At 37.8% G+C, this 14,355-nt stretch overlaps 1 protein-coding gene and 1 long non-coding RNA gene across 6 annotated transcripts in view; one reads left to right on the top strand and one right to left on the bottom strand.

Annotated features, from left to right (window-relative positions):
- The window catches only part of LOC112839987 (uncharacterized), a 44,248-nt gene extending 37,855 nt beyond the window's left edge, over window positions 1-6,393 (top strand). Inside the window, exon 4 of the long non-coding RNA XR_012375260.1 lies at window positions 6,235-6,393. This is a non-coding gene — a long non-coding RNA (uncharacterized lncRNA). The remainder of the gene's footprint in view (window positions 1-6,234) is intronic.
- Window positions 1-14,355, bottom strand: part of LRRC28 (leucine rich repeat containing 28) — a 160,289-nt gene that overhangs the window by 143,062 nt on the left and 2,872 nt on the right. For 3 of the 5 annotated variants that reach the window (XM_025893162.2, XM_025893158.2, XM_025893159.2), the window contains exon 2: window positions 13,245-13,472. In XM_025893162.2, coding sequence (XP_025748947.1) covers window positions 13,245-13,412 — 168 coding nt within the window. In that variant the 5' untranslated portion in view covers window positions 13,413-13,472. The remainder of the gene's footprint in view (window positions 1-13,244; window positions 13,473-14,355) is intronic. The other 2 variants (XM_025893160.2, XM_025893161.2) reach the window with 1 other exon arrangement.

The following is a 14,355-nucleotide window of genomic DNA, read 5'->3' as shown; positions in this document are numbered from 1 at the left end:
AAAGAAGCCGGACACAAAAGGTCACATATTGAATAATCCCATTTACATGAACTATCCAGAATAGATAAATCCATAAAGACAGAACACAGATTGGTGGTTACAGGGCTGGGGTTTAGAAGGGGATGAGGAGAAACTGCTTAATGAGCAAGGGGTTTTAGTTTGCAGTGATGGAAATGTATGGAACTAGACAGAGGCAGTAGTCGTACAACTCTGCGAGTGTACTGAATACTACTGAATTGTTCCCTCTAAAATGGTTAATTTTACATTAAGTTCATTTCACCTCAAAAATTATTATTTTTACTTATTTGAGAGAGGGAGAGAGAGAGCACGGTCAGGGGGAGGGGCAGAGGGAGAGAGAAAAGCAGACTCCCCCCTGAACAGGGACCTTGGGGTTGATCCCAGGACCCCAAGATCATGACCTGAGCCAAAGCCAGACACTTAACCAACTGAGCCACCCAGGTGCCCCTTTATTATTTTTTTAATAAAAAAAAGTTAATCAAGTTTTGGTATTGAAGGAAAAAAAGCACTTCATTTACAAACCATCACAACATTACTCAACAAGCTTCCTAGTTGAATCAGTAATTTGATGTCACTGTTTCCAAGCAAGTATACTGGTGTGAGTTAAGTACTAGGTGACTGTATGGGAACAAATAAGGTAGACCTCTTTTGCTGCCAACAGCATAACCCATTCATCCTCTTGTATTTCTTTTTTTTTTTTTTTTTTTAGATTTTATTTATTTGACAGGGAGAGAGAGAGTGAGTTGAGAGAGGGAACACAAAGCAGGGAGGGAGGGAGAGGGAGAAGCAGGCTTCCCGCCAAGCAGGGAGCCCGACACGGGGTTCAATCCCAGGACCCTGGGATCATGACCTGAGCCGAAGGCAGACACTTAACAACTGAGCCACCCAGGTGCCCCCTTTTAATATTTATCATATAGCACTACTTCTCCACAGAGGAGTCAGACGCTAACTAGCATGCTAATGGGAACAGAGAGATAACCAGCACACCCTTTCCTCTTCCGCAGTCCTATAAAGGCTTTCCAGAGACCTGTTACCATTTGCTCCCTAATGTCTATTACCATTTACCCACTTGTCTCTTGGTTCACTTCCTGTTAATTACTCATTTTCCTCTTTTTAAATTTCTCTCCAAATAAACTTTAAGTGACCCAAAAAAGCATCAGCCTTGCTTAAACGCTTGTCCTATTTCCTTGGTGTTTCCTGGAGACAGAAAAACACAGTGGATTCTCAATACTTGCATCTACCAACATCACATCTCTGGTGGTTAAGTTAATTTCTTCTGAAATGAGCAGCACGAAGGAATGGTATTACCTATGGTTTTCATTTGAATTATCCTATGAAGCATTATATACTTTTTTGGGGAGGGAGGTGTAGGGGAGGAAAGGGGTTGCTAGAGAGAGGGAGAAGGGGTCGAGAAGAAACGCGCTCGAGAGCATTAACAGCTCATTAACCCGTCTTGCGAAGAGAAGACCATTCCTAGGAAGGGCTGTGCAATCACTGATAGGTCAAGTACCACTGCAAATTTATATACATTTTGTAAGCTACCACTGACATCCCGTTTCCCAGAAAAAAAATGTGACTATGCTGTGCAAATATGCAAATGCAAATGTAGGTAATTTATTCATAAGCAATACAAAAAAGATAATCCAAAATATGTCAGAGTTTTATGAGAAAATACTAATTATGATTATTTGGAAATGTGAGCATAACATCTTTATTTATTTGTTTTAATCTATCCAAAAGGAAAGCAGTGAAAAATCTGCAGCAAATATCCAAATTTCTTGGCGTATGTCTTCCAAAATAATCATAGGCATCTTATGTCCCAAGTTTGTTAAAAGAAAAATTCCATTGGAAATTCATGGAATGCTTGAATACAAAGCATTACAAATATTAACAAAGTCACTTCCAAAGGGAAAGAAAGGAGGAAAATGAGGTACAGAAAATTTTTCAAATATGTGGACAAATTCTTTTGTTTCTTAAGTTGTCTTTGAGGTGCCTAAAAAGAACCCTGAGATAATTTTTCTTCCCTGCTTTGCACTAAAAATATGTAGCACTAACTATAGTTGCAATTGGACTTCCATGACAAAAATGATAAAAATGACATTACTGATTTTTTTCTTTATCAAGTTTTTATTTAAATTCCAGTAGTATTAGTCTCAGGTGCAGAATTTAGTGATTCATCAATTCTATACAACACCCAGCGCTTATCACAAGTGCCTTCCTTAATGCCCATCACCCATTTCACCCATCTCCCTGCCCACTTCCCCTCCAACAGCCCTCAGTTTGTTCTCTATAGTTGAGTCTATTTTCTGCTTTGCTTCTCTTCTTTTCCCCTATGTTCATGTTTTCTTAAATTCCACATGAGTGAAATCATACGGTATTTGTCTTTCTCTGACTTATTTCGCTTAGCATAATACACTCTAGCTCCATCCATGTCATTGCAAATGGCAAGATTTCATTCTTTTTGACGGCTGAGTAATATGCCATTGTGTATATGTATGCGTGTGTGTGTGTGTGTGTGTGTGTGTGTGTGTGTGTGTGTGTATACACCACACATCTTCTCTATCCATTCATCAGTCGATGGACATTTGGGCATTATTGATTTTAATGCATTCTTTCTCTTCCCCAAACACACCACTGGTCCAATAGAACTTTCTGCAATGATAGAAATATCCCCTATCTTACACTGTCTGATATGGTGGCCACCAAGCATTTAAAATGTGGTTATAATGACTAAGGAATTGTATTTTTAATACTGCTTCATTATAATTTAAACATTAATAGCTGCATGTGTTGGCAGCTATCAAACCAGTACAAAATTTGTTTCTTGATACTACCGATTTTTCACGTAAACTCAGCTCTTTTAGATGTAAAACATGAAAAAGAACTACTTAACTGTATAAATGATAAATTTTTAAATTATCTTTCTTAGAAATGATGAAATATTTATTTGGCATTCATAGAGGATAAAACTGTCATGTTCTGAAAAAATGAAAATAAGAGTATTTTAAGTATCTACAAAACTGCAAAGGTTTTACTGCCAAAATGTAAAATCTAAAGACTGATATTTTTTCCTTAGCAAACACCCATAGAGAAAATACGCTAAAAATTTTAAAGACTGTATATCCAGTACATTTACAAAACTGAAATAGGCATTTGGATTGTGATAAAAATTTAATTACCAAGGAAAACATTTTTCAAAAGAAGAAAAACAAAAATTACTGAAATGTTTCTTCAAGTAATCTCAACAATATTTGTTTAAAAATGCAAGTTACATAAATATCATAAACAAGGGTTGAAGGTTAGAGAACCATTTGCCCCTAGTTTCTATTTCTTTGAAAACCTATTTAATATGCATCCAATAAGTATCATTTTATGAATGGAATTCTCAAAGCAACAGGTAAGTACACACAAAAAAGAATACTGAACACTTACTCCCATAAAACCAGATGAAACATTAAAATTACACCTAGCATGAATAATTCTATAAGACTAAGACATAATTGTTTATTGTGTGGGGGGGAGATATCTCAAGCTCAATGTATATTTCAAGTGTCTCACTTATATATGTATTTGTTGACTTGATGGGGCTAACATTTAGAAACTGGTATCTCATTTTTAATGCACAGATGCCTCATTTTAGTATAGTGAATGCTTGAAAATGAATTTCAACTTGTGGAAACACATACATAGCAATGGTTTTTGAGGCTTCTGCTTGCAAACAGAACCCTTCCAGTGCACAAGGATATGGTCTCGTGTAAAGGGAAGACCTCTATCCCTGCCACCTCTTCCTAAACCCTCTCTTCCTAACTCCCAAGGCAGAACCGAGTCACAAAGAGTAGGCTAAATCATGTTCCCCATATTTTATTTAAGAAAGCATAGAATGATACATGTTTTAAAAACATTTCTATCAAGAAAAGTTACATGGTGGATCTGAAAGGTAAATTTCACAGAGGTAACTAAGAAAACTCACTTTAACATGGAACACCTCAATACTCCTCAGTGAATAAAGATGGTTAAAATTTAACTAGATGGTGCTAGGCTAGAAATGGGTCATCAATAAACACCTGCAGAAGGAAAATGAAAGACTGACCAGATGACCAATTAGGAGACCCGGTATTTGCGCTAAGTGGCCATAAAAGTGACTTTGGACCCATCCATTAACCTTTTCTAAGCTTACTTCCCTTGAAAAATTGCCTAAATTATCTAAAAAGCTCCATCCAGCTTTGAAATTCTATGATTCAATAAACAGAATTAGGTTATAGGTCAGACTTTCATTTTCCAAACTATTTCAAATACTTTGGTAACTATTTGACAGGGAACTACTGTCAATTAACCAGTAACAATGAGGGGAAAAACAATGAAATCTGAAAATCAAGTAGGAAAAGCAGCTTTGATTTATAATAAAACTTATACTCTTCAGGTATATATGGATTACTAAGACAGGATATATTTGTAATGAATGTTTTACAGGACTGTATCACATATTACATATCACATCAGCATTAAAACACAGAGTATCTGAATGCTTTACCACTTGACATACCATTTCCACACATTCAATTTAAGAAATGATTAAGGTGCAGGGCACCTAGATGGCTCAGTCGGCTCAGCGTCAGACTCTTGATTTCAGCTCAGGTCACGATCTCAGGGTTGAGAGATCAAGCCCGCACTGGGATCCATGCTCAGCAGGGTGTCTGCTTGAGATCCTCTCCCTCTCCCTTTGCCCCTCCCCCTGTTCCCTCTCTCTCTCTCTCTCTCTCAAATAATTTAATCTTAAAAAAGGAAAGAACTAAGATGCTTTTAAATAGAACTAGCTCAAGGACAGAGCAATTGCAATGATTATGGAGGCCCTGCACCCCAGCAGTGGTTAAATCTGGGAGGGTCCAACAAGTTACAGAAAAACAAGAAGCCCCTTATGTTGGAATTCAAAGTGAACCAAACAAACAAAAACAAAACTTAATTCTTTCTCCCAGATTTTTCTGCCACACTTGATGGCAGGATGCTCTTTTACCATTTCCTTACTGTTTTGCCTTGAAGGTGTTCTGATGTTCATTTAATCCAGATCCTACTCTTACCAAATTCCAAGGGGGTGGAGGGCACCGCTATGTAACTTTCCCAGACATTGACCCTTTTCACCCTCAACCCAGCCACCAGCTGCAGGAGCCATCAATGTCAACATAAGGGCAGGCATCCCATCATTGTAAATCAAATAGCTAGACGCACTGATTAATACAACTTGAGAGCCGGCTAAGATCTTAGCAGTACTATATTCCAACAATTTCATTTTTAGGGTTTTTAAGATTTATTTATTCATTTGAGCGGGGCGAGGGAGCACAACTGGGGGGGGGAGGGGCAGAGGGAGAGGGGATGCAGACTCACCCCTGAGCAGGATAAGCTCGATCCGGGACCCTGGGATCATGACCTGAGCTGAAGGCAGCCACTCGACCGACTGAGCCACCCAGGCACCCCCAATAATCTCATTTAATTGATTTTTTTTAATTGTAAAAATAAGTATTTAGTGAAAAAAATATAAACCAAACTTAATAGAGTCTTTCCTTTTTACTCTACATACTTAAGTAAGGCTCTTTCTCTTCAGCTCCCACCCCCACTCTCTTGCCTGCCCCCCATCCACAACTACAATCACTATTAAGTTGGATCTATGTCCTTTTCAATGCCTTAGTTTATTGCCTATAAAGTAGGGATAATAATAGTGCCTACTTCACAGGATTGTCTTGAGGATTAATTAATCTTAATACATGTAAATTACTTAAGACAGTACCTGGAACTTACTAAAGACTCAAATGATGTTAGATCATTTTATCAGATTTTTACCAATCCCATAATGATGAACATTTAGGTTTTCACAATTTTTCATTCTATCCAGTGCTGTGATGAACATCCTGGTTCACTTGACATTTGTTCCATTGTGTAAATTCTTATAAGTGAAAAATGCTGATTCAAACACATACTTATGCAAAATGTTGCCAGATGTGGTCAAACCACCCACCAAAAATATTCAGCCAGTTCCGCTCCATCTGATAGTGTGTAAGAGTATCTTCTTAGTCTCCCACATCAAGTATCTTCAACACTAGATACTAGTTTTTGCTAATCTGGTAGGAAAGGATGATCAATGTTTTACCTTCTATTGGAAGAAAACATCTTTTTGTGTTTTGACTATCTATATTCTTTTACGATTTGCCTGTTTATATTTTATAGGGAAGGTCAAGAATGTCTTCTCCTGTGAATGGATAAAAAAGCCGTGGTATATATACACAATGGAATATTCTGCAGCCATCAAAAGGAATGAGATCTTGCCATTTGCAACGACGTGGATGGAACTGGAAGGTGTTATGCTGAGTGAAATAAATCAATCAGAGAAAGACATGTATCATATGACCTCACTGATATGAGGAATTCTTAATCTCAGGAAACAAACTGAGGGTTGCTGGAGTGGTGGGTGTGGGAGGGATGGGGTGGCTGGGTGATAGACATTGGGGAGGGTATGTGCTACGGTGAGCGCTGCGAATTGTGCAAGACTGTTGAATCACAGATCTGTACCTCTGAAACAAATAATGCAACATACGTTAAGAAAAAAAAAGAAGAAGAAGAAGATAGCAGGAGGGGAAGAATGAAGGGGAGTAAATCGGAGGGGGAGACGAACCATGAGAGATGATGGACTCTGAAAAACAAACTGAGGGTTCTAGAGGGGAGGGGGGTGGGGGGATGGGTTAGCCTGGTGATGGGTATTAAAGAGGGCACGTTCTGCGTGGAGCACTGGGTGTTATGCACAAACAATGAATCATGGAACACTACATCCAAAACTAATGATATGATGTATGGTGATTAACATAACAATAAAAAATTAAAAAAAAAAAAAAGAATGTCTTCTCCCGGTTCCTGCATCCTCTCCGTCTTATGCCCCACCCCGATCTGGGGAGTGAACAGGCCTCTTCTTCCCCTCAGTCCCAGGAGGATATCACTCTTAAGTTCTCTCTTGTTGCATAGATTAATTGATTAATCAAGATCTATCTGCTCTTATTGCTCAGACATAAGCCAAACTCCCCTCTTTCATTAAAATTTAGATGTCTCTTCCTTGTCTATTCATATGTATAAATAAAATTGGCAACTGGTGAGAGTTCCATTAGCATTTGGGTAGGTCCCCAGGAAAACCTCCTGCCCGCTATTCTCATTAAGAGAAGTTGGCAGATCCATTCAGTGATTTTGCTTCCACATTGAGATTTCTTTTCTTCCCCTCAAGGCTCTTGTGGCCTTTTATTTTATAAATGAAAAAAAAACTGAAGTCCAAAGAGGTTAAGCACAAGAACCTGGGGGTCTGTTATCTCCTAATATTAGGTTTTGCTACCAAATACTGAAACACCCCCTTCCTGAGACCGCAGTCCTCAAATGCTTCCACTGCTGATTGCCTCCTTCATGAACCCCCAGGTTAGAGTCCGAACTGGTGCTTGCTGCTTCCAAGCAATTTCCAACAATTAGAAAGACTCCAGCTTCTTCTGGTGGGGGTACGGAGGGGGGAAAGGAGGAAGCTTCCCCTCAGCCTCCTTCATCCTGCACACTCATATCTGGCCTTCATCTGAAACTTCTCCACAATTGAAGTCTCCCTCCACAACCACATGTCCCATCCTCCTAGATGGCTGGCTCAGTCATGCCCAATACAATTCTTCAACGTCAGTGGGTCCTTTGGCCCCCTCTCCATTCTCCCTGTCCATTCACTCCTCCTTTCTTTCTTTGCCTCCAATCCAGCTCACATTCCATATTCCATCCTCCATGTCCCCAAACACTCCTGCCAAATTCCTGAACCTCCTTAGTCCCTCTGCACTTGTGTTGTATCCACCTGGAAAAAACCTAAGCCTGCAGGAATGCAACAGTCCACCTTCTTCACACCTCAGAGAGTTGGGTACTGCAGGAGAAAATCCCCTAAATAAGCAGACAGTTCCACCATAAGCCTAGCAACCAACAGCCTGCTGACTAATGCCAACAATCCTACTACCTTTCTCTAGCCAAACTGCCATGTGATTCTTCACATCATTTCAAACCTGCATTCTCTACAAATCTTCAGTTCCCAAGCAGATGGCCTTGCCGGGCAGAATGCAGAATTCTCATGTCAGCTGTGCTCAGTTAGTGGCTTTCTATTCCACTCTGTGGTTTCCTAGACAATCCATACAGCTCCTTGGAAGGGAAGGAGGTATGGATTGGGCAAGATCCTCGCCAATCCCATCCCCTAAATAAAAATAATTCCAGTTCTACCTATTTAGTGAACTTTCTGAATAAATGGTTTTGCTAAAAGGAGTCTGAAAACATTAACCAGATCAACACATCCCACCCATGTGGGGGTTGGTGTAGAGAGCACCAATATACAAAGCAAACAGATGGAGAGCTGCTCTGGCTGAAGTGGAGACACACTACTGCTCCATCTCCCCATAATTCTCCACCTCAGCTCTATTTAGGAACCCTCAGGCTCTGAAGAACACATTAAAAAAAAAAAAAAAAAAAAACAGAAACACTGCTCTATGCAAAACAGGTGCCTAGACTTGTCCCCTAAACCTTCTGCCACTGAGTCTTAGTTCATACTTTCCCTTCAGCTTGGGATGTCAACAAATAAAAAATTCCATGAGAATTCCACAAGAATTTGTTCCAAATCAGTGCCTCGAAGAGTACTGGGTACACAGTAAATAATCAATAAGTACACGTTGAATGAATACTTTTCCTCCCAAACTCCTGCCAATGTCATTCCTCAGTGTCAATGCAAAAAGCATCTTCTTAAAAAAATCTTCTACAATCCTGCTACAGAGAATTAGATTCTGTGTTCTACAAATGTTGGGCAGTAGGCCAGGCATAGGGATACAGAATTTAAGACAGAGTCCCTGCCCTTGAAGGCTCTCAGTCTGGGACTCTTATACCTGTATTAATAGTCCTTATCTTAATCTACTTTATATTCATTTATTTATTATTCAACAACTATGTGAATACCTGTCACATGACAAAGAACCTATATCTCCTATTCTAATTATCTTCTAACTTCCATGAAGGTAAGACTTCACAATTCTTGGGGCACCTGGGTGGCTCAGTTGGTTGAGCGACTGCCTTCGGCTCAGGTCATGATACTGGAGTCCCGGGATCGAGTTCCGCGTCAGGCTCCCTGCTCAGTGGGGAGTTTGCTTCTCCCTCTGACCCTCCTCCCTCTCATGTTCTCTCCATCTCATTCTCTCTCTCAAATAAATAAACAGACAAAAATCTTAAAAAAAAAAAAAAAAAAAGACTTCACAATTCTTGAGCTGCATTTAAAATAATTACAGACAAATTCTTTAAAAAAATTTTTCTAAGATAAATGTTAGGAACCCAAATCATGTTTCCTAACTACTACTGATTCACCTATTCATTACATAACTGAATTCCTATATAAATTGACTGTTAAAAAAAAGTTTTAAGGGACACCTGGGTGGCTCAGTCAGTTAAGCAGCTGCCTTCGGCTCAGGTCATGATGGGATCCAGCCCCACATCAAGCCCCACATCAGGCTCCCTGCTCAGCGGGAAGTCTGCTTCTTCCTCTGCCCCTCACCCTGCTCTCATGCTCTCTCTCACTCTCTCAAATAAATAAAATCTTTAAAAAAATTTTTTTAAGATTTCTCAGTTATACAAATAAATGGTAATATTGCATAATGAAATACAGTTGACCTTTATGTAACACAGGCTTGTAATACATGGGTCCACTAATAACACGAATTTTTTCAATACAGTATAATTGCCACTGTATTTTTTCTTCCTTATGATTTTTTTAAGATTATTCCTTATTATTTTTAAGACTATTATTTATTTGAGAGAGAGAGAGTGTGCATGAGCGTGCATGGGGTTAGGGGGGAGGAGTAGAGGGAGAGAATCTCAAGCCAACTCCCCGCTGAGCATGGAGCCCACATGGGGCTTGATCTCATGACGCTGAGATCATGACCCTAGTTTAATTCAACAGTCAGATGCTCAACTGAGCCACCCAGGTGCCCCCTTAATAACATTTTCTTTTCTCTAGCTTACTTTATTGTAAGAATACAGTATATGATACCTATAACATGCAAACTATGTGTTAATCAACTGTTGATGTTATCAGGAAGGCTCCAGATCAACAGAAGGCTATTAGTTAAGTTTTAGGGGAATCAAAAGTTATATGTGGATTTTTGACTGAGCAGGGGGTCGGCACCCCAACCCTGACATTGTTCAAGTATCAACTGTACTGATAAAAAGTACTTTAAAACGGGGTGCCTAGGTGGCACAGTTGGTTAAGCGTCTGACTCTTGGTTTCAGCTTGACCTGTGGTCTCAGGCTTGCGCTCAGCCTGCTTCAGATTTTCTCTCCCTCTCCCTCTCTACCCTTCCCACTTGTGCTCGTTCTCTCTCAAATAAATAGCTACATCTTTTTTTTTAAAGTACTTTAAAACGTAAAATGTGCCTACCATTGACCCATTAATCCTACTTTTAAGACCTGATCCTATACACAAACACACATGTATATATAAGGATGTATATGTATCTCCTGGCCTAGAGGTTAATGGAATGAGAATACCGTAAAGTAAAAAGAGAAATCTGCAAAGAAATACACGTAGTATGATTCTATTTTGTTGTTTATAAAGGGGATAAAGGATATAATTACATACATACAAGCAAAGCAGAAGGACACAACCGAACTATTAACATTGATTACTCCACAGTATAAAACCGGATGAAGAGACAACTATTTTCCATGTGTTCCTCTATATTCACTGATATTCGGGCATGTATCGTTTTTGTATTTAAAATATGAGAAATTTAGTCTTTTAAATGTATAAAAAAGGCTTTTGCTCTGTTTTAGTTTTAATATGACATTCTCCAAATTCTGAGTATTTAACATACAATCATCCTGCAAAATATAAACCACTGTGCTATACCAAGCACCTTGACGCGGGGAAAGGAAGGGCAGAGGTGGTGCATTAGTGACTTCTCTTTACACAGAAAGGCTTCATAGAGTGAGGGGTGGGGAGAGAAGGGAGGGTGAATGTTGAGGAGAAAGAATTTAAACACAATAAAACAATGTCAATAAATAATAATAAAACAATGTGAAAATGAAAATTATTGGCAGATTCCCAAGCTTCCTTTAAAAAAAAAAGGGGGGCCAATTAACCCATAATGGTGTTAAGATACCATCTGTTTCCAATAACATGTTTTGTTTTGTTTTTCCTTTGGACAGTATTGTAGTTGTAAGTCACATTCCAAAAACCAAATCTTCTTTAGGAAATATACTTTATCAATAACATCAGCAAACATTCTAAAAGCCTGAAGTCACAAGTTTAGAGCACTCTAGGGTAAGTATTTCTTCATCTGCTTTCAAAACCTGTGTGGTAAGCCACTCCTAGGCTATACTGGATATCAGTACCGTCAGGGAATGGGATGGCCGGGCTGCTACAAGCCCTACCACTCTGATATCTGTATAGCACTCTACAATTTAAAAGCTCTTTGATACACATGAATCAAATGCTCCAGCTCATTAAAAGACATTCAAATAAAACACATACACCTGTCATTGTAAATATATGCAACAATTTAATCTCTGATGAAAAAAAGGTGGCAAAGCACGAACTTGAAACGTGTGCTTGTGAGCCATTATGAATTATTGGTTACAACTGTAGAGCTGATACCTAAATATTTTCACAAATTGAAAACTGCAGCTGAGGAACTGCCACAAAACCAAAAGCTCACTGTAACTTTTATAAACGAAGGTCGATTTCTTTGAACAAACTCACTCCAGTGGACTTTGACTAATAGTTAAGAAATAATCCACTCACAACTGTTCCTTTGTACATCAGTAACAAACAAGGGAAAATCTGGGCTATAATCCTTAAATTATTTCTCACAACACTTCTTCCTCAAAGGGGGGGAAAAACACTTAGTAAATGTGGTTTTACCTCATGCAATGATGATTTTGCCAAAAGGATTACTACAATTGTGTTATTAAAGTTTGATTAGTAAGATAATTAGAATTTTAAAACTGAAAAATCTACTTAAAAAAAAAAACCTAACTAGGCACTCAAAATAACATATACACCAAAATGCCAAACACTAAAAATGAAAGGCGTATTTCCATTTACTATCAGATACAGCAAAGATAACCAAATTTTATGTTTTCTACTCATTGGAGGTATTTTAGATAGATTAAATAAAACTTTTCCACAAAAACACTCCATCTAAATGAAGCCAGTAAAGCATACTTTCAGATCTTTGGGATGGTCCAATATAGAGAAGGGAATGAAAAATAGGTCTGTATACAAAGAAGTCATCATAAAAGGAGTAAGAATAAGAATTCAAGCATAAGACTCAAATGAGGTTAAGTGATAACCAGAAAAGACCACATAAAGCACATACATTTAAAACAGAGACCAAATTTTACAATGAGTGGAAATAAGAAGCCAGAGTAACAAATTCTCTTGAAAAAAATTTTAAAGTTTTTTTAATCTGATATGTAATAAAACTTAATCTTATATGTAATAAAATATTTAATAAAGCCCTATATGTAATAAAAAATCAGGTTATAATGATAACTATCTGCTTATTCTTACAACATGAAGAGTGAATCAAATGTTGCTTCTGTGGCAAAAATTTTTTCAACAAACTGGATGATAGTCCAATTCAACATCATTTGATTTTCACAGTGCAATCATAAAGGTTTTTTGGTTTGGGAGGATGTTTCTGTTATGTTTTTTCCCCCCAAAGAGAAAGGCTACATCAAGCTTCCCAAATGCCTGTCTTAATATTTTAATCTTCAAATCATCTCTTTTTAAATGCCTCTAACTCAGGGTCATTCATCTTTGTTGGCCTTTCTCTTCTTTACTTTTTAACTGGTCCACTGGATATGGTAACATCCAAAAATCATCTAGGAAGCTTAACACACAAAGAAAGCAGAGAAAGATGCACAGGCTAAGTGAAGTGGGGTTTTGGAATGGAGACTAATTCTATGAGTGGTATATTGAGCGAATATTTTGCTTTCCTATACAACTCCTCCCACAACCCTATACTGCAGGGACTTGGATAATGAATCCTCAGCTAATGAGAACCCCCTGTATTTGCATTTTTATCACCTGTTTATATAACAAGAGGGGATGTACATCTTGCTCTGAATATCTTAGGATATGTAAACTATATCTTGGTCAAATTATAAATGATTTTTTTAAATGCAATATAATACTGTACCAAGGTTGTAAGGGAGTTCCTTTTCATATAGAGCCTCTCCAAGTACTGTAGTCCCTCATCTTTCAGTAACTCCAATGGAAAATGGTGCAGATTCCTATAATTTAAGAACAAATTCTTGTGTTTTTCCAGCCTTGCCACAGAGATCGTCTTACAGAGTTCAGATGCCATGACTGAACATATCCCATCAGGCACACTGCAGCACTACATCTTGTCAAAATTGGTCCATTTCTAAAGAGAACAAGAAAATTGAATAATTATGATACTGCTCATATGCATTACCAAATAAACCAGTTAGCACATACAGCTATTTGCAGACATTAAAAAGAGAATTACACATTCAATCCCTATTATTTTTCTTTTCTAACAACTAAGTTTATCACACATATTTAGATTAAAATGACAACTATTAAAAATACCCTATTTAAGCTTACTTAGCATTTCGCAGCAACAGTCCTAACTGAAAAAAATATGTCTTGAATTTGAGACAGGAATGCCGAACAGAACAGAGACCAGTTTCATAACCTGCAACCAAAGAAAGCTGAAAAATCAAATATAGCAAACCCATTTCCTTCTTGAACTACCTCATTTTATGTTTACCTTAAGGTATTTCAAAAATATTGATAAACACATACAAAATATATCTAGATCACTAACAGTTTCATTTTCTTCATTTCTTAGTATCTATATTGTCCTATATTCTAATTTTCTTTCTTTTATCTCTTTGGTTTTTTTTTTTTCTTCCTAGCTTTGTAGATTATCAGAAGTAGTAAAGAAGCAAGTCCAAGAATATATGGTTTTATTATTTCAATGAAAGAAGAAATACTGACTAGGAAATAAGAAACTTGTATTATTACAATCTTTCCAGGCCTCAGTTGCCTAACATAAAAGCAATGGAGATAGCAATTTATTGGTAAAGGCCAGAACCCAGAACAGATTAAATTCCCTCCTAGCTCTGAAAGTGACAGGGTAGGAAGAGAAATAACATTTGCCATCTTATCAACTAGGCACAGAGCAGAAACAAACTTCATTCACAATCACTTAACGTAAGAAACAAACTCAGAGCTTCAATAATTTGTCCAAGGTCAAAGAGCTCATAAGGGATAAAAGCAAG

The sequence above is a fragment of the Callorhinus ursinus genome, unplaced genomic scaffold, assembly GCF_003265705.2.
Source record: "Callorhinus ursinus isolate GAN/ISIS: 27379988/994484 unplaced genomic scaffold, GSC_fseal_2.0 scaffold47, whole genome shotgun sequence".
Classification (NCBI taxonomy): Eukaryota; Metazoa; Chordata; class Mammalia; order Carnivora; family Otariidae; genus Callorhinus; species Callorhinus ursinus.
Note: the sequence above shows the minus strand (reverse complement) of the source record. Positions and strands in the feature narration are given on the sequence as shown.